Source organism: Scyliorhinus canicula, chromosome 5, assembly GCF_902713615.1.
Source record: "Scyliorhinus canicula chromosome 5, sScyCan1.1, whole genome shotgun sequence".
In the NCBI taxonomy this organism is placed as follows: domain Eukaryota; kingdom Metazoa; phylum Chordata; class Chondrichthyes; order Carcharhiniformes; family Scyliorhinidae; genus Scyliorhinus; species Scyliorhinus canicula.
In genome coordinates this window covers 129,821,219-129,848,504 of record NC_052150.1, presented here as the reverse complement: position 1 = coordinate 129,848,504, position 27,286 = coordinate 129,821,219, and the positions used below count along the sequence as shown (strand labels likewise).

Sequence of the window (27,286 nt, the reverse complement as noted above, 5' to 3'; positions counted from 1 at the left end):
TACCCCCCCCCCCCCCCCCCCCCACACACTGCCATCGAAACCTGAATGGAAAAAACCTGCCCCACCCACCCCTAGTTTGATCTCTGACCTGCAAATGTCTTGCAAAAAAACCGCGTCGGAGTTTTAGCTCTTTGAGTTGAGTAAATGCTTTTGATCTTTTCACTGGGCCCTTCAAACCCCAAACGTTCCAAGTGACCAGACTAATTGGAGGTCTCCCACCTCAATCCAGAGTCTGCCATTTCTACTGAGAGATTAACTAAGGGATACTTAAAAAGTCAAGCAAAAAGATCCACCTAAGATGGCCATGAAACCAATTCAAAAGACAGGGTGAAGAAAAATTAACAGAAACAATCAGAAAACTACCCCCCCCCCCCCCCCCCCCCCCCATGCCAGCACCATTGAATGTGACTGCACCCAAGTACAAATAGGAGCAAGACAAACAAAGCCTTTTTTTAACAAACCAAAACAAAGCAAGAACCCTAAGTTCATTATCTAAATAAGGCTAATATAATGAGCTGCAGCGAACCCTCCAAAACCACTCCCGTTAACTAACTCCTTAATACGGAGACTGCCAACTCTAGAAAGAGAAATAGATATCAACAACAAAATACCAAAACCACATTTAACTTGTGCACCAAAAGGAAGCTATATATTAATACAGAGAACAGAACCCCACATATTGTAAACCCCAATTCTAATTGAGAACTATAAGAACTTAATCCCAGCAAGAAGAAAAAATGAGAACCAACATGAAACACCAACTATGTAACAATATAACCTGCCCGCCGACCGAGCCGAAAACCCGATTAAAATGCGTCTTAACAAAAGGGTCCGCCTCTCCCGGCACATCAAAGAATAGTCTTTTCCCTCAAAAGTTATTCTGACACAAGCCAGGTAGACCAACTCGAACCGGGCTCCACCTTGTATACAGAATAGCCGTTGCTCCATTGAACGTGGCCCTTCTCTTTGCCAACTCGCACCCACGTACTGATAGAACCTGATGGAGTGGCCTTCCCACTTAAAATCACCAGTGTTCCTTTAGCCATCACAATACCTTCTCCTTGAAGCTGAGGAACACCAATAGCAGTGCACGCAGTAGGTCTTCAAGACGAGACCTCTGCTGAAGTGTGCGATGGGCTCGGTCCAATCCAGGTGGTGATGTGAATCCAACCTCGCCCACCATTTTGCAGAACATATCCGAGAAATATTCTGTGGGTATAGGGCCCTCAATTCCCTCTGGCAATTCGACAATCCAGATATTTTGCCTTCTGGACCTGTATTCTAGGTCATTCACCTTGGCTTGCAGCGATCTATCCGTTTTGTTCGCTGAAGACAGTTCGGATTCCAGTGTGGCAATCCAATCGCTGTGGTCTGATAAGGCCACCTCCAAACTTTTTATCCTGACTCCCTGGACTTCGATTGTTCCGATTAGTTTTCCCCAGAGCCATTTGATTGGGGGACAAGGCCTCTTCTTGATTTTTTTTTGAGGTCTTCCAACACAATTCATCTGTGCTTTTCTAATGCTTTCGCCAAGGAATTAGAAAGAACTTCGGCTGTTTGTGGAGAGGACAAAGAACCAGAAAAGGACTCTGCTGTTTTACTTGTGTTGAGCTCAGAGAGGCCTATGACTCCATCGACAAATTTCTGCTCCCCGCTTTCTTTTCACTGATTTTGTGTTTTTTTTGGTCATAAAAGACCTCTTACATGGGGTTTCTGAAGAATAAATAATCCATGACGCCAAGGCAAGGGGCAAAATGTTCAGTACCCCAACGGGAGCCACCTCGAGTGCGTCTTCCCCAACATTGTGCCAGAAAGTCTATAAACTTGTATTTTCAAATACGAAACTGTGTTTTAATGAGTGCATTTGTACCTCCACCCAGTTCCTTTGTGTATTTTTAATCTCCATTTCTTAGTTAACTTCAGTGGAGTGATCAGGATAGGTTCTTGATTAATAAGGGGATCAGGGGTTATAGGGAGAAGGCAGGAGAATGGGGATGAGAAAATATCAGCCATGATTGAATGGCGGAGCAGACTCGATGGGCCGAGTGGCCTAATTCTGCTCCTATGTCTTATGCTCTTATGGCCTGATGGAACTACACCTTCTCCAATGTTCCATATATGAGAGGGAACAAAACCTACCCAGGTATGTGTCTCTTTTCTCCCTTCCTCCCCGCACCCTGAATGTGAGGATGCTGCTGCTTAGCATTGCCATCCATTTTCTTCTGTCCGTACAATTTTTTAAAACTTCAAACTAAAACTTGAAATTTTAGTCAAATCTTCATTGTTTAAAACCTGGTTTGAGTAGAGCGTTATTTTTTTTACCCAAAAACAAGAGGTACATTTTAGTGAAATAATATTCATGAACAGTGTTTAATATTTTCTATACTACATTTTGGTTTGAAGAGAAAAGCAAATAAAATAAACGTTTGTGAAGATGAGGATCCTGGAAAACGAGTAAAGAAATCCATTGATTACTGTCAGAAATTATTTTAATTAAACTTGTTAAAATCTTGGGTTAAAATAGATTCCTGCCAACAAAATACTGCCTCTGATTGCAATGCTTATTTAGGGGTTTATGGTATAATGTGTAGCTAATATCTGTTTTCCTTTGACCCCTTTCTTTCAGGAAAGCTACTAGTAGTGCAGTGAGCCGTGCTGGACGAACCACATCAACAGGCACTGGGGGTATGTGGCGGTTTTACACAGAGGATTCTCCTGGCCTTAAAGTGTAAGTATTTTCCATGAATGTTGAATCACAGGGCGGAATTCTGCCATCCTGCCCATGGCAAGTTTGGTGGTGGGCAGGAGTGGAAAATCCAGTGGAGGTAGTGGGGTCAGAAGCCTGCCAGCATAAAAACAGTTGCAATCCTTCCATTGGTGGGTTAATGGTGGGTCAGCCTCCCACTGCCTAGTGGCATGAAGGCCATTTGCATCTCATGAATGCCCAGTAAAACAGCTGATCGCTGAAATCTCGTTGGCCTTCCAATCTTGCGTCACACCAGCAGGAAATCACGTCCGAGGCAAACCCGTTTGAAAAAGAGTGATGTGCATAAAGCGGTCCTCGGTTCACTTGAGACTTCGAAGTGAGTGCAACATAGCCTACGTGTTGCACTGCTCCTGTTGTGCTAAATGCCACTCTGCTGGGGCAGACCAGTTCGTCCCCTCCAGTTCCATGCCGAGCTGATCTTTATGAACAGTATTTTGCTGCGGGACCCATGAATCCTCCACTCCCAATGGTTCAAAGTTCGACCAGGGGTCAGGTGCGACTTGAGGGGTGAGTGGCAGATGAAGACGGGGGTGATCATGTGGAAAGAATGCTGTGAAAGGGCGGGGTCTGGAGGGCCATTATGCCCTTTCAGGTGAGGGGGCATGATGGCAGGCAGAGGTGCAAGAAGGTGGATGAGGATTTCAAACAATGGAAGGCAGAGGAAAGACAGAGGGGAGGGAAGCTGGAACTCGACAAGTTGCATGAAACATGGGTGTCAAAGGGATACCATATTGTTAAGTGGAAGGGGCTGCGCAAAGTTTCCTGATGGGATGGACAGAGGGCGCCTTGCATGTGCTGGACTCGGGAGTTCATAGTTGAATCGAGGTACAGACTTATTCTTGAGGCTGCTGGCCTTTTGCCTCTGGGTTTCGGACATCCTGCATGCATTGTCTTATGAGGACAGGTGGGCTCGAGGAAGTGTGCTGGACTGGCAGCTGCAAATGCCACCCGGACCTTTGAACCTGATGGCTGATAGCTGCTGGTTGAATCAGCTACCAGGTGATTTGGAGCGGAACATGCCTGTGAATGATTCGAGCTTCCAGGTGCAGAATCTGGGACAAGTTCCTGCCATTCTGGCCAACGGGAAAGGTATGGCTGGAGCCACCTGCCACCGCACTTAGTCTCAAAAATGGAGAATTCTGCCCACATCCTTCATTCTTATATTTGCATGAGATTGGATTGTTGTAAAATCAGCTGATGTGTGTTATTAATGTTGCCATTTTTTATTCGTTCATGGGATGTGGGTGTCGCGGCCTGAGCCAGCATTTATTGCACATCCCTAATTGCCCTTGAGGCAGTTAAGAGTCAACCACATTGCTGTGGGTCTGGAGTCACATGTAGGCCAGACTGGGTAAGGATGGCAGATTTCCTTCCCTGAAGGTCATTAGTGAACCAGGTGGCTTTTTACGACCATCTGCAATGAATGGTCATCATTAGACTTTTAATTCCAGATTTTTATTGAATTCAAATTTCACCATCTGTGGTGGTGGGATTCGAACCCAGATCCCCAGATCTTTATCCTGGGCTTCTGGTTTACTAGATCAGTGACAATACCACTACGCCACTGCTTCCCCAAAACTGTAACACCTTCATCATGTTTCACTATTATCAAGACATCTTAGGCAGTGCATGATCTACTCCAGCCCCACTTGATCCGAAGTTGCAACACTAGTGAAATTAGATTTTATTTAAAATACCGGCGGTCCTTGGCTGAGCCCAATAAACTGCAGTCACCATGTTTGTAACTTTAACACAGGTAACCTTTTTATGTGCAGTACTATAATTAAACCAACAGAAAATGTAACTGGCTATCTAATACCCCTTTCCCAACTCTTCCTTCCTAACTACCCCCACTCTTTATATCTATACACACACAAACACAGACAAACAACACAGAGGGGAAAGGGTGGTGGAAAGGTAAAGAAAATATAAATAAAATAAAAGGATAAAGATCTTTGCACAGGGATGATAACCGGTTATTTTCTCTCCGAAGTTCAGCTTTCATTTGAATACTTCCTCCCCAGGCTTGAGATGGTTTTGTCTGGCAACGTTGCCTACCTTCTCTGCAGACACAGCATCATACCAAGCTCACAGCAAAGGATGTGCCGGGCATACTCTGCTTTCAGAACAATAAAACAGTTCTTTCAGTTCAGTGAGTGAGAGAGCGTTCCTTACACTCCTAAGGTCAAAATATTTCTGCCCAGTTCTGAGAAAGCATCGCACAGGAATCAATCACTGACTGTTGTCCCTTGCCAACCCACCGGTTGCCAGCCAAACAATTGATCCGACTCCCTCCAAACCTGATTCCTAAAATCCACTTAGGCCGAGGAGTCTGACTTCTCATAGGATAGAATCATAGAATGTCTACAATGCAGATAGAGGTCCATTCATCCCATCGAGTTCGCACCGAGCCTCTGAAAGAGCAGTCTAATCTGGGCCCACTCCCCCGCCCTATCCCCTTAACCCTCCGGACCCCACCTAATCTTCAGACACTAAGTGGCAATTTAAGCGTGGCCAATCCACCTAATCAGCACATCTTTGGACTGTGGGAGCAAACTGGAGTACCCGGAGAGCCCACACAGACATGGGGAGAAAGTGCAGATTCTACGCACAGTCACCTGAGGCTGGAATTGAACCCGGGTCATTGGCGCTGTGAGGCAGCAGTGCTAAGCACTGTGCTACCCCGCTGACTCCTTTCCAAAAACAAGCGAGCCGCTTCAACTTTGAATCTTCTGCTTAAAGGTACATTCCAATTATGGGTTTACGGACCAAAATAATAAAATAACTTAAACGGAATTATAACAAAGGAAATATACAGGAAGGATTCTTACACTCTCCATTTCAATTTTCTTAATTTCCTGAACCGTGATTGCTGTTGACGTCTTTAAGCATACTGCCTTGAAATATTAAACCTGATGGTATGATGGAGCTGCATTATTATACTCGGTTGATACTAAAGATATCCATGTTAATGAGTGAATCTTTGGTGTTAATTCATGTCCCTCGTTCTGTTGGGTTTAAGCTAATGATGCATTTTGCAATAATTCTTCAAATTTAGGTCTTGTACTGCAAATTTTACCTTCATGAGAAAAATAAGCTCCCTCACTTTTCTTTTAAAGTAATGCATTCTGAGATTGGCTGCTTTTCTAGTCAGTCCAAAATCTCTGGTAATCAGTAATCAGCAATGCTTTTGTGAAAATACTAAAGACCCGCTGAACAGAATAAAATCCGGGCTTGATCTTTTTGTTCCAAGTGAAGTGAAAGGTCTTTGCAGTGGGAAGTAGCCAAGATGTGTCTTCATCGGTAATGGTTGGATATAACTATTTTTGTTTTCTTTAAATAATTGTGAGAGAATGGTGAAGAGTGTGGCATGTACTTTTAGTAATGCTCACTAGCTATTAAGAAAAGCTCTTTTCTGATAAATCTTCCCAACAGATCTATCCTGTGTGAAGATTTTTTTTTTCTTTTTGTGAGAAAGAACTGTTCAAGATTGCTGATATTGATCTATCCAGTTTATTCGCCTTTATAAAATATTTCATCTGGAAAGTGTAGGTTATATTTGCTTTCTTACATGTAATAATACTTCACAGTGCACAAGGAGGGGGGGAAATTGAAGTTTTTGAGTCCTATTGGATATGTTGATAGGATGGAAATGCAATATAGTATTTGGTGAAAGGACTGACCTTTAGATATGTTTTCATGACTGCCCTAGAGTAGCCACCAATAGGAGATTGCAAGGTAATACAAGGTGGTTGTTTTGACCGGTGCAGACGTGATGGGCTGAAGGGTCTTTTCTGTGATGTAGACCTCTATGACGAGAGTGCCGTAACTAAAATGTAACTAAGATGAAACCAAAATCTGCAGGAGTATTAAACATCAGTATATTGTATGCACATATAAACCAATTATAGTAATAAATATTCAGCTGAGAGCCCATATCATCCAATCATGCTAGAAGTTTGTATCTGGAATAGAAACATAAAGTATTATGGAATCAGAAAAACGGCCAGCTCTGATCACTTGCATTTCCAGTCTACTCACTTATCAGAAGAAAATTTTGGATGAGGAGAACATTTAGCCTTCTTAGATCAGCGCCATCAGCAAACCTTCAGTCATTCTGATCCAATCCAGTTGTTTTTGTTTTAGCGCGGATTCTACCTCCACTAACCAACCTAGAAGCCCATTCCATGCATTGATTACTTTTTAAATGAATAACAACTTTCTGGCATCTGTCCCAAATTTGATTTTGAATCGGTGAGTTTTTGTCTTGCTGTTGCTTCACTTTTGAAGTAGTACTTGGTTTGCCTTTTATATTGTTCAATACATTCTGTACTTTTTAAGGGCCCCCCTCGGTTGCTTACTTTCTGATTTGAAAAGTCTAAGTTTTTCCAGTGTTCTCTTGGAACTCTGTTTTTTCATACTCGGGAATCGATCTTAAGACTCTCCTTTGCAGCACCTCCAGAACTTGACATTTTAAAAATGTAAACAGAACATGCAGGAAGTACTTGATTCCCTTAATTATGTCTTCCTGTAAACCAGAATAAGCGTGAATCAGGAACCGTGGTAAAAATGGGAGGAATGAGGCACATTTCAGTTTGTTGTAAGACATCAGTAACATTTTTGCAAGTGTTTCCTTTAACTCAACATTGTCCAGAAGGAACATTTAATTTTACGGGTGGCACGGTAGCACAGTGGTTAGCACTGTTGCTTCACAGCGCAAGGACCTGGGTTCGATTCCTGGCTTGGGTCACTGTCTGCGGAGTCTGCACGTTCTCCCCGTGTCTGCATGGGTTTCCTCCAGATGCTCCGGTTTCCTCCCACAAGTCCCGAAAGATGTGCTTGTTAGGTGAATTGGATATTCTGCATTCCCCACCCCCAGTGTACCCGAACAGGCGTTGGAATGTGGAGACTAGGGGATTTTCACAGTAACTTCATTGCAGTGTTAATGTAAGCCTACTTGTGACACTAATAAAGGTTATTATTATTTAATTAAAGCTTCAATTCTCTACATTCTAGAATGAGCCCTGAAGATTTGAAGTTAGCAAATGTGACACTGCTGATTCAAGATGGGAGGGAGAGAGAAAACAGGAACTATAGGCCAGTTAACCTGACATCAATCATCTGGAAAATGCTGGAATCTATTATTAAAGAAGTCCTAACATGCACTTAGAAAATCAGAGTGATCACATGGAGTCACCATGGCTTTATGAAAGGGAAATCATTTGATAAACTTGCTAAGAGTTTTTAAAGGAAGTTATTGGTAGGGTAGATAATGGGGATCTAATAAATATACTATCCTTGGATTTCCAGAAGGGATTCAATAAGGTGCCGCACAAGCTAAATTTGCAAAAGAAAAAATAAAAGCACACCGGGTGGTGGTGGTAATTTAAACTCTTAGATGGAGAATTGGTTAACGAACCGGAAGCAGAGGGGGGGATAAATGGTGAATTTTGACGTTGCCAGCTTATGGTTAATGGAGTGCTGCAAGGATCAGTGCTGGAGTCAACAGCTATTTACAATCTACATTAATGACTAAGAAATCGAGAGTAATGTCTCTAGGTTTGATGATACAAAACTAGGTGGGAATGTAAGCTGTGAGGAAGACACAAAAAAGGCTGCAAAGAGATATGGACAGATTCTAAGTTTGTGTGTAATAAAACGGCAGGATACAATGTGGGCAAGTGTGAGATTATTTACTTTGGTAGTAACAATAGCAAAGCGGAATATTTTTTCAAAGGTGTGAAGCTTCTAAATATTGATGTTCAGCGAGGCTTTGGGGAAACTCATTTGAGAAACACAAGTTAATGTGAGCACAGCAAGCAAAAGGAAGGCAAATGGCATTTTGACCTGTAGGGGGAATTAGAGTACAAGAATAAGGAAGTCATGCTACAAGATTATGAGGGGCATGGATAGAGTGGATGAGCAGGCGCTCTTTCCCAGGGTGGAGGGGTCAGTCACCAGGGGGCATAGGTTTAACATCCGTGGGGCAAAGTTTAGAGGAGATGTGCGAGGTAGGTTTTTTACGCAGAGGGTGGTGAGTGCCTGGAACGTGTTGCCAGGGGAGGTTGTGGAAGCAGATCAAAAGGCATCTTGACGAACGCATGGATAGGATGGGTATAGAGGGATACGGCACAAGGAAGTGCTGAGGCTTTTGGCAAAGGTTGGTATCATGCTTGGAGGGCCGAAGGGCCTATTCCTGTATTGTTCTTTGTTCTTAATTGTACAGGGCTTTGGTGAGACCACACCTGGAGCAGTGTGCAGTTTTGGCATCATATTTAAAGAAGGAAATGCTTGCATTGGAGGCAGTACAGTGAATATCCACTAGATCAGTTACTGCAACGAGAGGGTTATGCTATGATGAAAAGCTGAGTAAATTGGACCAAACTCTGGAGTTTAGAAGAAAGAGAGGTGATCCTATTGAATCATACATGAATCTGAAGGGGCTTGATAGGGTAGACACTGTAACACCACTTTCATGTTTCACTATCCATTTCCCCCCGCCTGAGGAATTTAGGACATAGTCTCAGGATAAGGGGCCGATAATTTAGGACTGAGATGAGGAAAAAAAATTCTTCACTCTGACTATTGTGAATCTATGGCATTGCCTACCTGAGGGGGTTCTGGTAGTTCAGTATAGATGATATTTATAGCTGAAGTAGAGAGATGTTTGGTCTCCTGGGAATTCAATGATATGGGAGCAAATGGGAGAATGGAATTGAGGCAAATCAGCTGATGGTATTGAGGTTCCACGTCTGCTCCTATTCCTTGTGTTTTCTTCTGGGAAGAACAAAGCTTCACAGAAAACCTGCTCTGTTGCACAGTATACAGGAAACTGTCAAATGACTTAACATGTCCTTCAGTTCATTTGATTCAGTTTAGCTGTTTTATACAAAATAGCTGTGTAGCATTATTTCCCTGGGTAGGATTCTGGATCTGTTTTAATAAGTTGCTTTAGTTCCCCAGCAAAGTCAGAGAGGGTACTTTTGAAGCTAAGCACCCAAATGTCCTTAAACAATCATCTTAAAGAGAGGGAAATAAAACAGCTGTATTTTATTCTTGCCTCTTTTGTAAAACAAGAAATCCTAGAATGAGACTTTGGTTTAAAATATTTATCTTGCGTTGCTCTGCCATGAACTACTCTGGTCCTATTTTTGTGATCGTTAAATGCTCTTCACTTAATGATTGCCAGCGTAAATAAAAACAGGAAATGGTGGAAATACACAGCAGACCATCATCTGTAAAGTACAAAGACGCGTTTCCTTTCTTTTTACAAATATTAATAAACCTCTTACTTGGATTGGATTGGAGTTGTTTATTGTCACGTGTACCGAGATACAGTGAAAAGTATTTTTCTGCAAGCAGCTCAACAGATCATTCAGTACATGGGAAGAAAAGGGAATTAAACAGAATTCAAGAAAATACATGAGAATACATAATAGGGCAACACAATATATACAATGTAACTACATAAGCATTGGCATCGGATGAAGCATACATGGGTAGTGTAATGAGGTCAGTCCATAAGAGGGTCATTTAGGAGTCTGGTGACAGTGGGGAAGAAGCTGTTTTTGAGTCTGTTTGTGCGTGTTCTCAGACTTTGTCTTTACTTGAATTTCTGCTTTGCTTTCTCTTTTATATCCTTTTTCCCTGTTACTTGTTCTCTGAGTAGCTTTATTTTTAGGCTTTTATCTAGAATAATAGAAGTACCTGTATTGTACCGCTTCAATTGAATAATTTCATAAGTATTTCTATACAATTCGAAATGTTTTTTCTCCTATACTGAATACTTCATGTCACATGCTGTTACCAACTTAAAAGAGCAGACCATAGTTTTAAGTTTTTACTACTTTTTGAGTGAGATTATTGAGGTCAACACAGGTTTTCTTGTCCACTTTAATTATTTCCTTGCATCTCTTGTGCAGAAAAGGTTTAAAACTTTTACTCTGTGTAAAACAGTGCCAACCAGTTACTTTGAGCACTGAATATTGTATTGATTTTTGTTCAATGCCTAGTTCTTTGGGATGGTTTAATGTGCTGGGCATATTTAACAGATAGCTGGTTAAAAGTCCAATCAGTCAAGATCCTGCTTTTAAGAGTCTTGTGGCCCCATTGATTAACCTGGTGCATTGTTGCAGGTTTACCATACTGGATACTAAATGGATCTATTATACAGGTTGAATTAATTTATAATTAAATGATCAGCATTGCACGATTAAAATGTATGCAAAGTAGAATTGCATAAGCATCCTACCTTTTTAACTTGACAACTAAATTGCAGCATAATTACAAATAAATTGAGTTATTATTTTGCATTTTGAACTTTGTAACCATGCAGTAGGTTATGATTGGGGCAGTAACCTGCTAAATGCAGTCTCTTGTGTTTCAAAGGATGAAAAGTAGGATGCTTTGCAAGTTGAAATTCGGAATACAGTCTTTTTGATGAATAAAAAAAAAAGACAACTGTCTCTATCTCCCACATTTAATGACCTTTTAAATTTGGTCTTTTTATCTTTTTGAAAAAAAATTATCTCCTACGTGATGCCTGCCTAAGGTTCTCTACAGTATGATTAGATGCACTATGATAAGCTGATTAAATCACATCCCACGCCATTTCTTTACAAACTTAGGCTACATAAGTGAGAATTCAAGACAATCAAAAAAACTAAATGACATGTGACCCATCAACTCTTTTAACCGGATAAAATTCACCTCCAATTCTACAGAATCAAACCAAGACCGCCACTACTGATTCGTACCATACAATGTGATCATACCTTACACTAAATTTCTTTGACAGTAATGACTGGTAGTGGGAGTGTTGTTAATGTATTTAGTTATTGGTCTCCGACTCTCTTGACTCAGTTTCACATATGTTATCACAGATTGGTACTGAGGAGTTGGGTTGGAAGGAAGAAGCACTTTGGTAATTATGACTTCCAAATTTTATAGTTTATCAAGAAAAGAGTTCAAATAGTTCAATACTTCAAGTAAAGCTTGACACGGTGAAATGGCAGCGATTGACTGAAACTTAATGCTGAAAATATACAAGTCTTACTATCAGATTTTAAATGATTTAATTTCATACACTTCAGAAACAATAAATTATAGGTAGTGCCTTTAACATAACAGAACTTCTCAATGTGCTTCACAGGAAAATCATTCTAAAGCATAATTTAACATCAAGCCACATAAGGAAATATTGGGTCATCTGGCCAAAAGCTTCATTCAAGAAGCAACTGTAAGGAGCATCAAAATGAGAAAAGGAATTCCTGAGTTTAGGGCCCAGGTAACTGAAGCACGGCCACCTGTGATGGAGAAGTTAAAATCAGAGGTGCTCACGTGGCCTGAATTCTGGGATATCTGGGAGGGTGTTGAGGTGAAGGGAGATTAGAAATGGGGAAGAGAAAGGCCATGGTGAGAATTGAAAACAAGGATGAAAATTTTAAAATCCAAGGTGTTGTTTAATCAAGAGCCAATGTAAATCAGAAAGCGCAGGGGTGATGGGCGAATGGGACTTGCAGTGAGTGAGGGCATGGGCAGAAGAATTTTGGATGACCATGTTTATGGAGGGTGAAATGTGACACCTTCCACACAGGAGTGTGTTGAATTAGTCAAATTTAGAGGTAGCAAAGGCATGGTTGAGGGTTTCTGCAGTGAATGAGCGGAGGCGGGATAGAGATGGCATTATTATGGAGATGGAAATGATAAAAGGAAAACAGTGTAGGGGTTTCTTACCCTATTGTATGAAAACTAAACCTCAATGTTCCCCATATTGAGAAATGTGCATGTGTGTGCAATTTTTATACCTGCTTCATTAGGCTTCCCATCATCAGACTGCATCAGGAATTGGTAGTGTGCCCATTTGTGTGTAGGAAAATTGAAGACCTTTTCAAAATCTATATTTTAAATACAAGATCTTCAACAATAAATCTTTGTGAAACACTAAACAGGCAAAGTACTTTTTGATGGGGGAAATTAGATGTGATGCTCCTTCGTTTTTTTACTTAAATCATTTTGGCTAAAATGGATGAAGCTGGGAATTTCATCTTGTCTGTTTAGTGAGTCTCCCCTGATTTGAAACATGTACCTACTAGTCAAATTGGTTTTCCTCTTTTAAAGAGTAACAACTTTTGTGTTAATCCTCAAGTCTTGTTTCTTTCAGCACTTTGTCTTTTAAATAATTTGGTTAGATGGCTTGAGTTGACAATTCGAATAATAGGTATTTCTCCGGTTCACCCATATTTCTTTGAAGGTCAAATTGTACCTTGGATATGTATGTCAGTGGTAGATGAGTTTATCAGCTTTGACTGTGTATGAACGTATGTGCACACATTGATCTGAGGCTTTCAATAGTTTGTGTTCATTTTACACATGGGAAATGAAACAGGAGCTTTATGTCAAAGTCCATTCTTCATCCGATAACTGCAATGAGACAGATGAGTTCAGGATTTTAAGGATTTAAAAAAATCTTTTAATAGTCAAGTCTGTGTACGAGCACCTTTATTTTAAAGTCCAGAATATTTTTGGACTCTTAACTCCACATTAAAAAACACTTCAATTTAAGTAACTTGTTTGAAAGAAAAACAAATAAATTCCATCTGCAACTATTTTTCTTTGTCTGATTATCCAGAATTTAAGTACACAGGCTATTTTTTTTAATATACTGAGCTGCTTTATAACATTTGCTAATTCCTTTTATAATAGCTCCATAATTCTACGTTGACTGTCAAAGACTAGATCTAAGAATGTCTCCTGCAATTTTTTCTTGCCCAGATTAATAAATGTAATATTGTGTTGATGATGGTGTGATCTCTTTCACTGCTGTCTGTCCCAGTCCAATTTATACTGTGTGCAGCATTAATAGCCAATTAGATTGGATAAATTGGGAATGAGCTATACCGGAAAAGGCAAAAATGGCAGGGCTATGGGGAGGAGTGTGGGATTGAGACTAATTCACTGACTCTTTTTCAGGTATAATGAACTGAATGGTCTCCTTTGCTGTAGTATTTTCTGATTCTAGATTCAAATATTTGATGTTTTAAGGCATAAAGTGGCCTTTTTGTGTTTCAAGGCTTAGCATAAAGTCTGCAGCCTGAGTTGAGCCCTTCACTAGGATGTAAGGTGAGACTGTGATTAATTAAAAAAAGAGAATGCTGTGCAAAACTGCACTTGTAGATTTGCTAAATTCTCAAACAGCACGGTAGCATAGTGGTAAGCATAGATGCTTCACAGCTCCAGGGTTCCAGGTTCAATTCCCATCTGTGTGGAGTCTGCACGTTCTCCCCGTGTCTGTATGGGTTTCCTCTGACAGTCCAAAGATGTGCGGGTTAGGTTGATTGGCCATGTGTCCAAAAAGGTTAAGTGGGGTGTCACTGGGTTACGGGGATAGGGTGGATATATGGGCTTGAGTAAGGGCTGGTGCAGACTCGATGGGCCGGGTGGCCTCCTTCTGCACTGTAGATTCTATGATTCTAGAAGCTAGTGTTACTTAAAATTGCTCTCAGCACCCTTGAGTTTCCTGGTGATTGTTTCAGTTTTCTAAAAGATAAATAATTTTGCTCCATGGAGAACTCTTCCAGATATAAAGAATTGTGCTGGTTCTGAGCCAGTGAGCTAGAAACCAGTGAAAGAGCGCAATTCTGGATCTTCTCAATGACCATAACCTCTGTTTAAATTCAATCTCCCCTGTACAAATCAATGAGAATCAGCTGTGAACAATTTTGCTTGTGATTAGAATGTGAGCAAGGTTTTCTGTTTGTATCTAAAATTCAGGTTATGCCATGTTATGCTAACTGTCCTGACATTGTAATCCAGTCTGCAATTTATTATGGTGTGGTTAGCCTAAAGCTTGTGTCAGAGCTTGACCATTAAGTTGAAGAACTGATATGGCCTCCAATGCCTTCTGAGGGCTCTTGTTCAATATGGATTGGTACATATAGCTTTACCTTCGCAAGTGGAGGAAGAAGTGAAAACAGTGATGTGAGGAAATTTAGTTTCCGCTCTTAAGGTTATAATTTCTGATGTACTTAAAGGTTTTAAACCTAAGTGAAGAACGTTGTATTTTCTAAATCTATTAAGAATGAGGTATTTAAAGTGAACAATGGGCAGAATGGTGTATAAATCTGGACGCAGAGTTTGTGGGTGTGTGTTTATTATGCGTTTCCTCCAACAGTGCAGATAAAACTAGCATTGTGTGGGTACTCTTGCTATACCACTAGGTGTCCCTTTGGTTCCTTGTATTACTATCACTGCATTGACATTGGAAGTATGAAAGCAAGCAGTGGTGAACGTACTGTTAAATGTGCTCCTATTGATTTTTTTTCTCTTCTCTCCTCAGTGGGCCTGTTCCAGTGCTTGTTATGAGCCTACTGTTCATCGCTTCAGTATTTATGCTGCACATCTGGGGCAAGTACACCCGCACATAGACAAGAATTCAACTTCAACTTAATGCACTCATTCATCCTGGACCAAATGCCTATTTTTATGAGAACTCAATTCTGACGCATTAAACCTCACCTTCAAGAAAAGATCCTCTCAACAGGACTGGGTGTAGCAGCTTAATCCATATTCCTAATTTTCACAAGGAGAAATGCTGTCTCTGTGTTGAACTTTGAAATCTTTGAAAGTCTCTTTCCTATCTTTGTTTTACATTATTTTGTAAAACAGCTCACCTAATGTTCAGCAATAAAAACGCTGTTACTTATTATCATGTTGTGTTTTTTCAGTATAAACAAAAAACAATTTACCAAGATAATTCATGCTTGTATGTGAAGCACTTTGGAATGGTCTGCTAGACATTAAGGCATGAAAATACACCTTTTTTAACCCTCTATCAATGCAAAACAGTTCAAATATCAAAATAGTCTTGATAAGGTTCCTTTTTAATATACTCTTGACACAGTGAGCTAGCCACTGATCCTTAACCTTTGAATCTTGGGTTTAAATCTAGTCCATTCTGCTGGAGCGAACAACTTCCTCTTGGTGTTGCCTGTTAGCTTTGTATGTAGCAGTAAAGAATGCTCTTAAGCTGAGGCATGCTATTGGGACAATCTAGCAAGAGCTTTACTCTAGACGTTCAGGACTTGATCCGGGAGTGCTTAATTCTGACTGGGTATCTGAAATAAAACATTTTCAATTCTTTAATACTAACAGCCCCCAGAATCTCAGCACAGGAAGAGGCTATTTGGATTGGATTTTGTTTATTGTCACGTTTACCGAGGTACAGTGAAAAGTATTTTTCTGCAAGCAGCTCAACAGATCATTAAGTATATGAAAAGAAAATACATAATAGAACATACATTGCAGAAAACACGAGGTACACAATGCAACTACATAAACACCGGCATCGGATGAAGCATACAGGGTGTAGTGTTAATGAGGTCAGTCCATAAGGGGGTCATTTAGGAGTCTGGTAACAGTGGGGAAGAAGCTGTTCTTGAGTCTGTTCATGCGTGTTCTCAGAATTTGTATCTGGTGTGCCTCTGCAAGAGCTGTCCAATTGAGTCCCGTATCCAACTTTCAACATAACACTAAATTAGCCCTCTTGGAAGTACATGTCCACAATTATCTTATAAATGTTGCTGTGGAATCCCCAACCACTATACTTCCAGGTAGAGAGTTTTTGATCCTATACACTGTCCAAAAATAATTATTCTCATTTCCTCCTTTCTTTTGCCAATTATTTTAAATCTCCAAGCTTTGGTTGCCAACCCCTTTGCCAGAGGAAACCATTACTCCCTACTTGCTCCATCAAACATTCACATAATCTTGAATATATTTATTAGTTCTCCCCTTAAACTTCTCTGTTTAAGGAGATCAATCTTATTTTCTGCAATATTTCACAAAACTAGTCCCTTATCCCTGATGTCATCCTGGTAATGTTGCTTTGCACCCTCCTCTCAGGCCTTGACATTCTTGCGCATAAATTTACCCTACCACCTTCAAGGATTTGTGACTATGCACTCCCAGGTTCCTCTACTCTAGGGAAAAGTTGCCATAGTCCCAGATGACCATAAGGCTGTTTCCCCTTTGAGGGGGAGAGCAGACCGGTGGTGATTTAACCTGAGGGTCACCACACCTCGGGAAAGAGGCAAGATTGAGAAGACGGGCCTTCATTAATAACCTTAGCCGGTACGGGAATTGTACCCGCGCTTTTGGCCTTGCTCTGCAACACGAACTAGCTGTCCAGCCAACTGAGCTAAACTGGCCCCCACTGCTCCTTCCACTCTGTACGTCGCAAAATAGCACTGTTTAGATAATGATAATAGAAAAATACTGTGGATGTGGGAAACCTGGAATGAAAACAGAAAATGCTGCAAGTACTCGCGTCTGGCAGCTCTATGGATAGAAAACAAAATACATTGGCTGTGAAAATATAATTTAACCCTGACTTCGGGGGAAAGATTCCACTACCTGTGTGTGTGTCTGTATTTCCTGATTTTACTCTAAAATTGTCTAATCCTCTAATTTTTAAGTTCCATACCTCCCATTCCAGATATCCCTGTCTGAGAAAGTAGTTTTTTTCTGTGCGCTATAAAATCCCACCATAAAAGCACCTTGATAGGATCCCCTCCAACTTAAATTCAAAGAAATAGAAACAATGGGCAGGATTCTCCGACCTGCCAGCTGGCCAATGGAGTTTCCCAATGTGGGCACCTCCACGCCGTTGGAAATCCGTGGGCTTGAGTGCGCTGCTGTCGAAACGGAGGATCTCTTGGGTGGCTGGGGTGGGGGTGGGGGCTGGTGGGGCAGGGGGGATGAACGACTCCAGATAGCCCGGCCCCATCAAATGCAGATTCTGCGAGACAATGGACATATGATCAGTGAGAGGGAAGGATCATTTTGTCTGACAGGAAATCTCACAGGTAATCTGGGTGAAACCTCTGCAGTGCAGACCAACCACAGTGTTGGTGATTACTCTCTCCATGGTCTGCCCTGTGATTTCCAGGGCCCATTCCTCATCGGAGGGTGAAGACTCAAATCTCTGTTATTCTGCCCCCTGTCTTGGCCCTTTCCTGCTTATTGTGGGCTATCTTCCCCTGCGAGGACAAAGAGAGGGCATTGTGAGCCACACACTTGACGGGTCAGAGGTCTAAAGCTGGTGGCACGTGTGGGCACCGCACCTAGTCATGAAGGAGCTGCGCTGGTGAATGCCAGGGGGTTCTGAGGAGCCAGTACGAAGATCTGATGTGGGAAGGGTCCGAGGTGTCTGCTAATATGAGGGGCGAGGGGGGAAATTTGAGGGGTGGCAGGGAGAACTGATGCCAGGAGAGAGGTGGTGACTTGCCCTTGCAGCTCAGTGGAGGTCGTTGGCCTTCTTCCTACATTGGATGGCGGTCCTCCTCGTCATGCTGCCTGCTCTGACAGCTGCTGCTACTGCCTCCCAGGTGGTATTGGTCACCATGATGCTGGTCCTCCGACTCCCTCTTGCATCCACAGCATTGAGAAGCCTGGCCAGATTGGCATCCCCAAAGCAAGGAGCAGGTCTGCGCCCTCCCATGATTGTGTGTTGACTGGAGTGACTGGTGAGGGAGCGTTTAAAAGCAGCTCCGCTTTGTTAGTGGTGAGACGCTGAGGTACGGGTCTGGTGAATCAGATGCAAGACAGCCAACAATGGTGAGAAGCTTGTGGGGGCTCATATCTGGCACTAAGTAAATATGGACCGCGACTTCACCAATCCAGCCCAAAATGACACTTAGAAATTTTTCTGTTAGATTGGTCCCCTAGGTTTTAGAATTCTCATCCTTGTTTACCAGAAACCTCCCTGACCTGATCCCACTCTGCCTCTCTAACCACCCCCAGCTTCACAATCCTCTGAGCTCTCTGCACTGCTCCAATTTTGGCCTCTTTTGTGATCTCAGTTTTAATTGTTGGTGGTTCTACCTTCACCTGCCAAGATCCTAAACTCTGGAATTCCGTCCACTTCTCTCTCCTCCTTTAAAATACTGGATGATTACTTCCTCGGAGCAGTAATATGTGTTGGACTGTCACGTTGTCTCTAATTACTTGTATGAATTCTCAGTAAAGATCAGGGGCAATTAAAGGTCTAACCAACTTTTCTAGCTGGGTGGGGGAAGGTGACGAACAATACCGCCATACAATTCACCCCAAGAGTCTTTGATAGCATGTTTCTTTTCTCAGAAACATCATTCACAGTATTGCTTAGTGGGAGGATGTTCCTCCTCCATTTCCTATTTAGTATTCATATGGCCACAGCTCCTTTCATATAAGTCTAGTCTACTTTATGCTCGAACACATCCCGGCTCAGTTTAAGGCCAAAGGTAGGTGCAATAATTTGAACCATCCAAAGGGTTTGTTAAATATTATCAGCAGTGAAGTTTTCTTATTCCAATAGCCATTTCTAGCATCAACCCTGCTGAAAACATTTGCATCTGCTAATACTGGCCTGATTCCTTCCACTTTGTCGGAGTGGTAGGGTAGCGATTCATCTTAATTGCTAGTAAAATCTTTGGGATCCAGGCAAATTCATGGACGTCCATTTGACTTCTCTCTCCAAACAATGACTCTGGTGATCACTTTCTTCTCCTCCGCCTCTTGGCACACTCTTTCAAGCTTCTTTTTAGTTCTATTGATATTTTACATGGGGAGGGGGTCAATGATCATATGATGCTAAAAATCTTCAAAGCATTCAACTCACTCACCAAAACACACTGGATACCTATGGCTCTTCCTTGTTTCTGAACGTGTTTCCATGACATAGAACATGCAGTGAGTGTCTTTTCCTTTGTGTGTCCCTCTGATTTTGGTCATTCCTGGCTGTCAAATCTCAATTTAACCTGTGCCACTAGCATGATGTTGCTCAAGTTCCGGGTATCTTTCCTTGGGTAATCTTTTTCTTCCAAATTTTCAGGAAGGATCTGATATAGTCTGAGCAAGATAATGTTACTCTGTACTCTGGTATCAAGCTTCAGATTTACGGTGTGGGTTAAATTCTCACCTTCTTCCTGATTTGAATGGTGTGTGAATTTCTTTTCTCTGGGAACTGTTGTATCTCGACATTTCATGCAGTGGTACGGTTCCCCTGTCTATTGTATCCTCAACCTCGAGATGGTTTTTCTTTTTCCTTCCCCTTCGCCCTGTTGCTCCGTCTCTGATAATTCCTTTACCATCTTCTTTCTTTGTTCGGCACACCTTTCCCAATGTCTGGATTTCCACAAACTCTGCAGTTTGATCCATTTGCGGGCCATTTCCTTCTGAATGTGAATGGTCGTCCACAGCTCCTGCACACCTTTCTCTCTGTCTGGTACACATTCTTTTGTCACTGTTTCACTGCACCAACCTGCTGTCTTTCCCTGGACTTGGGAGAAGGCCGGCAATTTGGGTAGTCAGCATCTTCATCTGTCCACTTGTGACTTCATGTGCTCTGGCAGTGTCAACAACCTGTGAGATTGTGGGCTCATCTTTACTAATCATAGCTTTTTGTACTTAAGGGTGTGAAGGGCCTCCAATGAGCTGATCCAGCGGCCTTTTATCTGTCTCTTTGAATTTATATTTTCTGGCTATATATTTCTCAATCTCATTAAGAAATTGTCACTAGGGGATGGGTACAAGAACCCGACACAGATTGGGTACAAATGGAGGAGGCATCCTGTAAAGGAACAGCCCTGGCCACAGCAGCAGTCCCATCCTCCTCAACAAGATACACAACGAGCCCAGTGGTAGCGGCCAGGCTGAGGATGTGGACCCAGCTGAGACAACACTTTGGGATAACTAAAATGTCCCTCTGGCTCCCATATGTGGCAATCACAGATTCCCCCCAGCCATGCTGGATACCACCTTCAAAAGATGGAGGCGGGACGGGGACACATTGACGGTTGGGACTTCTACGTAGGGCGCAGACAGATGACACTGGACAAACTGACGAGGAAGTGGAAACTAGCAAAAGGACAGGAAATGAGATACCTCCAAATAAAACACTTCCTCCGCAAAGAGACAATAGGGTACCCCGTGGCCCCAGAAACCACACTATTAGAGGACCTGACAGGCACAAGCAACGAGAAGGGGGGCTGTGTAGGAAAATATACGAATAGCTACTGGACAGAGCCACTGGATGAGACCAGACAAAAATGTGAGGACGAATTGTGGACAGAGGTAAGATGGGGAGTGAAGCACTGAGCAGGGTGAGCTCCACCTCCTCCTGCGCAAGGCTAAGTCTAATGCAGCTCAAAGTGGTGCACAGGGCGCCCCTGACCAGAACCCGAATGAGCAGGTTCTTCCCGGAGGTGGAGGACAAATGTGAACGGTGCCAGAGGGGCCCAGCCAACCACACCCACAAGTTCTGGGCATGTCCCAAGCTTGCTGGGTTCTGGACAGCCTTCACCGAGGTAATGTCCAGGGTTGTGGGGGTGAGGGTGAAGCCATGCCCAATAGTGATAATCTTCGGGGTATCAGAGCAGCCAGAGCTACACATGGGGAGGGGGCCAACGCTCTCACTTTCGCTTCCCTAATCGCACGCCGGAGAATCCTGTTCGTCTGGCGATCGGCAGCACCACCCAAAGCTGCAGACTGGCTCGCTGACCTCTTGGAATTTCGCCACCTGGAGAAAATTAAGTATGCCATCCGAGGGTCAGATGAAGGTTTCCTGGATACTTGGGGGCAGTTTGTCGGTCTGTTCCAAAACCTGTTCGAGGCCAGCAACGAGGAGTAACCTAATAAGATTTTTTTTAAACACCAAAGATAGATGAGGTACCAAAAGACTGCTAATCGGGGGGGGGAGGAAAGGTGGAGAAACCACGAGAGATGAGGGGGGGAGAAGCACAGCCAAAGCCAGGGGGGTGGGGGAGGGAGGGAGGGGGCAGGCAGGGAGGGGGGGGGGACAACAACAGGGAAGGGGGAGGAACCATAGACCAACCCAGAGGGCAACAAAATGCACGTAGGGTCAGTTAAACGAAGGACCTCTCTGTATAATAAAGACAATTAGCACGGGTGAGAAAAATGTGATGTGTATATATACAACTGTTTATAAATATGGGAAATGCCAACAAAAAGATTTTTAAAAATAAATACATTGTCACCAGGCTCAACTGATTCCTACCTCTGGCTTTGAAATTCATATCAGTGGATCAGATAGTTTGATTTTGGCTGGAGAGGTGTGCTAAACTTCTCAAAAAGGATTTCTAGGATTTTACTGTCTTACCCATTCATTTCTCAACTATTTAAATGATCTTTCTCCTGCCCACAAAAGGATGTAACTGACCCTCTCCTCTTTACTGGTGCCTTTTAGAAAACTACTGAATGTCAATCTACGTTTTGTTTAAACTTATCAGATATTTCTATGGCATCATTAGCCTCCCAGTTCATCAGGAGTTGGAGCTATGAGTTCATTGCTGGGTGGCCATTTTGTTTTCACAAATTCACTCAGTTTCTCTCTCTCTCTGACACTAGTTTGAGTTGATTTTTCTTAATCTATTCAGCATAAAATCCATTTCAAATGTGTGGTGAACGTATTGCTACTGCAATTCACCACTGTATTGTACTGTATTATGTTGATGCCCCTGTGGGCTCCGCCACCTCGGTGGTGGTATATAAACCTGCAGCCTGTAGGTGGCACTCAGTACAGAACAGTCGCAGGCAGGCACAGATCTAGCTTATTAATACCACTGTTCACTTCTACTAATCGTCTCGTGTGAATTGATGGTCATATCAATTTAATAAGCTAAGATATCGCAATGAAAGCCGCCCTCAAACCTGATCGACTGGAACTCGACCCACAGGCAGCTGAAGCCAAAGGAATCTTCTAACATTGGCTCCGCTGCTTTGAGGCCTACCTTGCCTCCTCCTCCTCGCCCCTCGTCACCAAGGCACACAAACTGAGTCTCCTCAACGCCCAGGTGAGCCACAGAATCATTTTACTAATCGAGGACGTGACCATGTACGCAGACATGGTCCCGATCCTGAAAATACATTACGTGAGGCCAGTGAACGAAGTGCTCACGCAGCAGCTCCTCACCACACGTTGTCAATGCCCCAGGGAATCACTGGAGGAATATCTACGCTCCCTGAGGCTACTCGCTCGGAACTGTAACTACAAGGACGTCACGGCCTTGCAGCATATGGAACTCGCCATCCGGCACACCTATGTGGCTGGAGTCCGGTCCAACTATGTCAGACAGCGCCTGCTCGAAAAGGGCGTCCGCGACCAAGAAGAGATGGTAAAACTATCCACCTCCTTAGAGGTAGCTTTCCAGAGCTTAAATGCTTTCCCCTATGACCACGCGATTTGCAGATGTGCGCTGGTGGTGCAGCCATCACCCTACCCGAGGGTGTCCCAGGCCTGTGCCGTACGGCTGCCCACCCAACCCAGGGCTATTTCTTGCTATTTCTGCCGTCAGAACCAGCACCCCAGGCAGCGTTGCCCAGCTCGAAACGCAACCTGCAGCAAGTGCGGCAAGAAAGGATATTTTGCCAAAGTCTACTTGGCCCGACCCAAAGTTCCAAAATCGCAGGCCCGACTCACTGACTGACAGGCCCGCAGGCTCCGCAGCGTGGCTGCGCGCCTGCCGGTACCACCCCCTTCTGATGCGTCATCCGCCTCATGCTTTCCGTGGGGGCCACCATCTTTAACTCCGCCCGACACGTCCGACTCATGGGGGCTGCGATCTTGACCGCCATCTTCAACCCCGCCGCCATGTGCGACTCATGGGGGCCGCCATCTTGGCCGCTATCTTCAACGCCACCCAACACGTGCGACCGACAGGGGCCGCCATCTTTGCTACTATCATGGGACCACCTCGCTACCACCGACCACGCCGGCTACCTCCAGCTCGGTGCTGTCACTCTCGACCAGTCACGGCCCAAACTCTTCAAGAACTCCATGATGACCATCCAGGTCAATGGGCACGAAACGCCCTGTCTGTCCGGACACGGTAAGGAGCTGCTCCCTCCAGATTTCCTCCATGTCCCAAACAATCTCCCTTGCTTTCAGATCACATTCAGTGCAGATCCGGGGGTACTGTGTCGTGAACCTCGCAATACAGGGCGATGAGTACGACAATTTTAAACTCTATGTTCTTCCCCATCTCTGCGCTCCTCTCTTGTTAAACTCTCCACCTATAATTATGATAACGTGCATCGTCCTGGGAAGCTCAATGAGTTCCCAGATGCCCTGTCCTGCGGCACATGCGTCAGTGCGCAAGATGACCGGCTTCGGGCCATCCACAATGACCTCTGTCACCCGGGGGTCACCCGACTTCTCCACTTCATCAAGGCCCGCGACCTGCCCTACTCCACCGAGGAGGTCAGGGCCATGACCAGGGACTGCCAAATCTGCGCGGTGTGCAAGCCGCACTTCTATCGGCCAACAAAGCCCACCTGGTGAAGGCCTCCCGCCCCTTTGAGCGCCTCAGTGTCGATTTCAAAGGGCCCCTCCCCTCCACTGACCGCAAAGTGTACTTTCTCAACGTCGTTGACGAGTACTCCCGTTTCCCCATTGCTGTTCCATGTCCCGACATGACCGCGACCACTGTCATTAAGGCCCTGCACAGCATCTTCACCCTGTTTGGTTTCCCCACTTAAGTCCACAGTGACCAGGGCTCCTCTTTTATGAGCGATGAGCTGCGTCAGTACCTGCTTCGCAAGGGCATTGCCTCAAGCAGGACTACCAGCTCCAACCCCCAGGGAAACGGACAGGTGGAGAGGGAGAACGCGACGGTATGGAAGGCCTTTCTTCTGGCCCTACGGTCTAGAGGTCTAGAGGTTTCCTGCTGGCAGGAGGTCCTCCTCGACGCGCTCCACTCCATTCGGTCGCTCCTCTGCACAGCCACGAGCGAGACCCCTCACGACCGTTTATTTGTCTTCCCCAGGAAGTCCCTCTCCGAGGTCTCGCTTCCGTCTTGGCTGACAACACCGGGGCCTGTCCTCCTCCAGAGGCACGTGAGGAGCCATAAGTCTGACTCCGTGGTCGAGAGGGTCCAGCTCCTTCATGCCAACCCTCAGTATGCCTACGTGGCACACTGCGACGGACGACAAGATACAGTCTTCCTCCGGGATCTGGCACCCGCTGGTTCCCCAGCGACCATCACCAATGCCACCCCCTCACCCCCCCCCCCCCCCCCCCCCCCCACACCGCCTATCACCACCAACCGAATCCCTCACGGAAGGCTACCAGCTGCCCCCCTGGGGATCCTGAACACCACCCCCACCCCTACACGGCCTACACCCCCCCCCTTCCACCATCGCCGACACACCATGATGAAGCTCCAGACGACACGCTCCCGGAGTCAACGAGTCCAACACCTGTGCCCCCAGTGCGAGTCCAACACCAGTGCCCGCAGTGAAGTCGGAGCTGAGGTAATCACAGAGAACGATTAAGGCTCCGGACAGACTCGATATGTGAGCCCACTTCACCCCCGCTGGACTTCAATTTTTAACAGGGGGTGAATGTGGTGAACGTATTGCTACTGCAATTCACCACTGTATTGTACTGTATTATGCTGATGCCCCTGTGGGCTCCACCTGTGACTCTGCCCCCTCGGCGGTGGTATATAAATCTGCAGCCTATCGGCGGCACTCAGTACAGAGTAGTCGCAGGCAGGCACAAATCTAGCTGATTAAAACCACTGTTCACTTCTACTAATCGTCTCGTGTGAATTGATGGTTGCATCAAAATGTTTCGTTTTTTCTCATAGACAACTGTTGCCATCATATTATGTCCTGTGGTTCCCAGAAGCTTGAAATAATCACACTATTTTGCAGTTACAGGAGCTAACAATGAACATATGTTTCAAATTTCACCATGCGCTTTGGCATGATACATTGAATGATGCACAGTCGCTTTGGCACAGTGTGATGCGGTATCTTGGTTGTACATGTCTGTATGTGCATAATTCTTTTAAAACAATATAGCAATTTAACAGGCAGTGGCTACCAGTGGTGCTATCAGTACTGGAGATTTGCTGGTGTCTGATTGGCTGGCAGCTCTCAAAGGCAGGACTCTGGGTCTGTACTCATTGGAGTTTAGAAAGATCAGAGGGGATCTTATTGAAACTTACAAGATACTGCGAGTCCTGGATACAGTGGACGTGGAGAGCATGTTTCCACTTACAGGAAAAACTAGAACCAGAGGATACAATCTCAGACTAGAGGGACGATCCTTTAAAACAGAGATGAGGAGCCAGAGGGTGGTGAGACTGTGGAACTCTTTGCCGCAGAAGGCTGTGGAGGCCAATTCACTGAGTGTCTTTAAGACAGAGATAGATAGGTTCATGATTAATAAGGGGATCGGGGGTTATGGGGAGAAGGCAGGAGAATGGGGATGAGAAAATATCAGCCATGATTGAATGGCGGAGCAGACTCAATGGGATGAGTGGCCTAATTCTGCTCCTATGTCTCATGGTCTTATGGACATCTGCCTCAAAGATAACAAGGACCTCATTACCTATCAGGTAAGTGCCTAATGATGTTAGGTCACATTGGGGAGATGCCTGGAATGGCCATGGTGATGTTGTCACCATCTCCCTACCATGTTACTGTGGGTTAACTCCTTATATGCTGCTTTAAGCAACATAAGTTAAAAGTTCACACAAAGAAACGAGTTAAGATGCATGCAAATTAAAAACTTCCTTTGTAGGGAAACAAAGACATACCCATGAGCACCGAAACAATCACTATTAGAAAAACTACTGGGCGCAGACCTCCTGGGGGTGGGGGGAGGGGGGGGGGGCACTGTGGGGACTGTATGGGTGACTACTGGAGAAAGCACGCTCCCCACTGGACGAGACAAATGAAAAATAGGAGGAGGACCTGGGGTTTCAAATAGGCTGAAGATTCTGGAGCGGAGCACTAAACAGGGTCAGCTCCACCTCCATATGTGCAAAGCTAGGCTTAATGCAGCTGAAAGTGGTACATAGAGCACACCTAGAAATTTAGAACATAGAACATTACAGCGCAGTACAGGCCCTTCGGCCCTCGCTGTTACGCCGACCTGTGAAACCACGCTAAAGCCCATCTACACTATTCCCTTATCATCCATATGTTTAGCCAATGACCATTTGAATCCAGCAGAGGGCAGCAGAGCAGAGCTTCTGATTGGCTGTTCCGGGGAGATTTGCATACGTGCAGTACGGTCAGCGTAAGTTGAAGGTGTACCTGCGCAAGTGACCCGAGGTGTTCGAGGGAAGGCAAGCACCCAGCAGAGGGCAGCAGAGCAGAGCTTCTGATTGGCTGTTCCGGGGAGATTTGCATACGTGTAGTACGGTCAGCGTAAGTTGAAGGTGGTTTATGAAGGGGCTGTTCTCGAGTGACAGCTTTACCCGAAACACTACTTACGTAGTGTCTCCCACCCATCCTCCTCCTTTAACCAAAAACAAAGTTCTGTCCGTCGGATTGCAAAACTAACAAGTTTTTTTTTAGTTTTTAGTTTTCAGTAGTTGGGAAGTTAGTTCAGTGGGAATGGAGGCTAGGGCAGTTGAATGTTCCTCCTGCAGAATATGGGAGGAAAGGGTCACCTCGAGTGTCCCTGCTGACTACATCTGCGGGAAGTGCACCCAACTCCAGCTCCTC

General features: G+C 44.3%; 1 protein-coding gene across 1 annotated transcript in view; it reads left to right on the top strand.

Annotated features, from left to right (window-relative positions):
- sec61b (SEC61 translocon subunit beta) overlaps positions 1–15,473 on the top strand; it is a 30,577-nt gene extending 15,104 nt beyond the window's left edge. The window contains exons 3-4 of the mRNA XM_038797659.1: positions 2,627–2,728; positions 15,105–15,473. Coding sequence (XP_038653587.1) covers positions 2,627–2,728; positions 15,105–15,192 — 190 coding nt within the window. The 3' untranslated portion in view covers positions 15,193–15,473. The remainder of the gene's footprint in view (positions 1–2,626; positions 2,729–15,104) is intronic.
- The last annotated feature ends 11,813 nt before the right edge of the window (positions 15,474–27,286 follow it).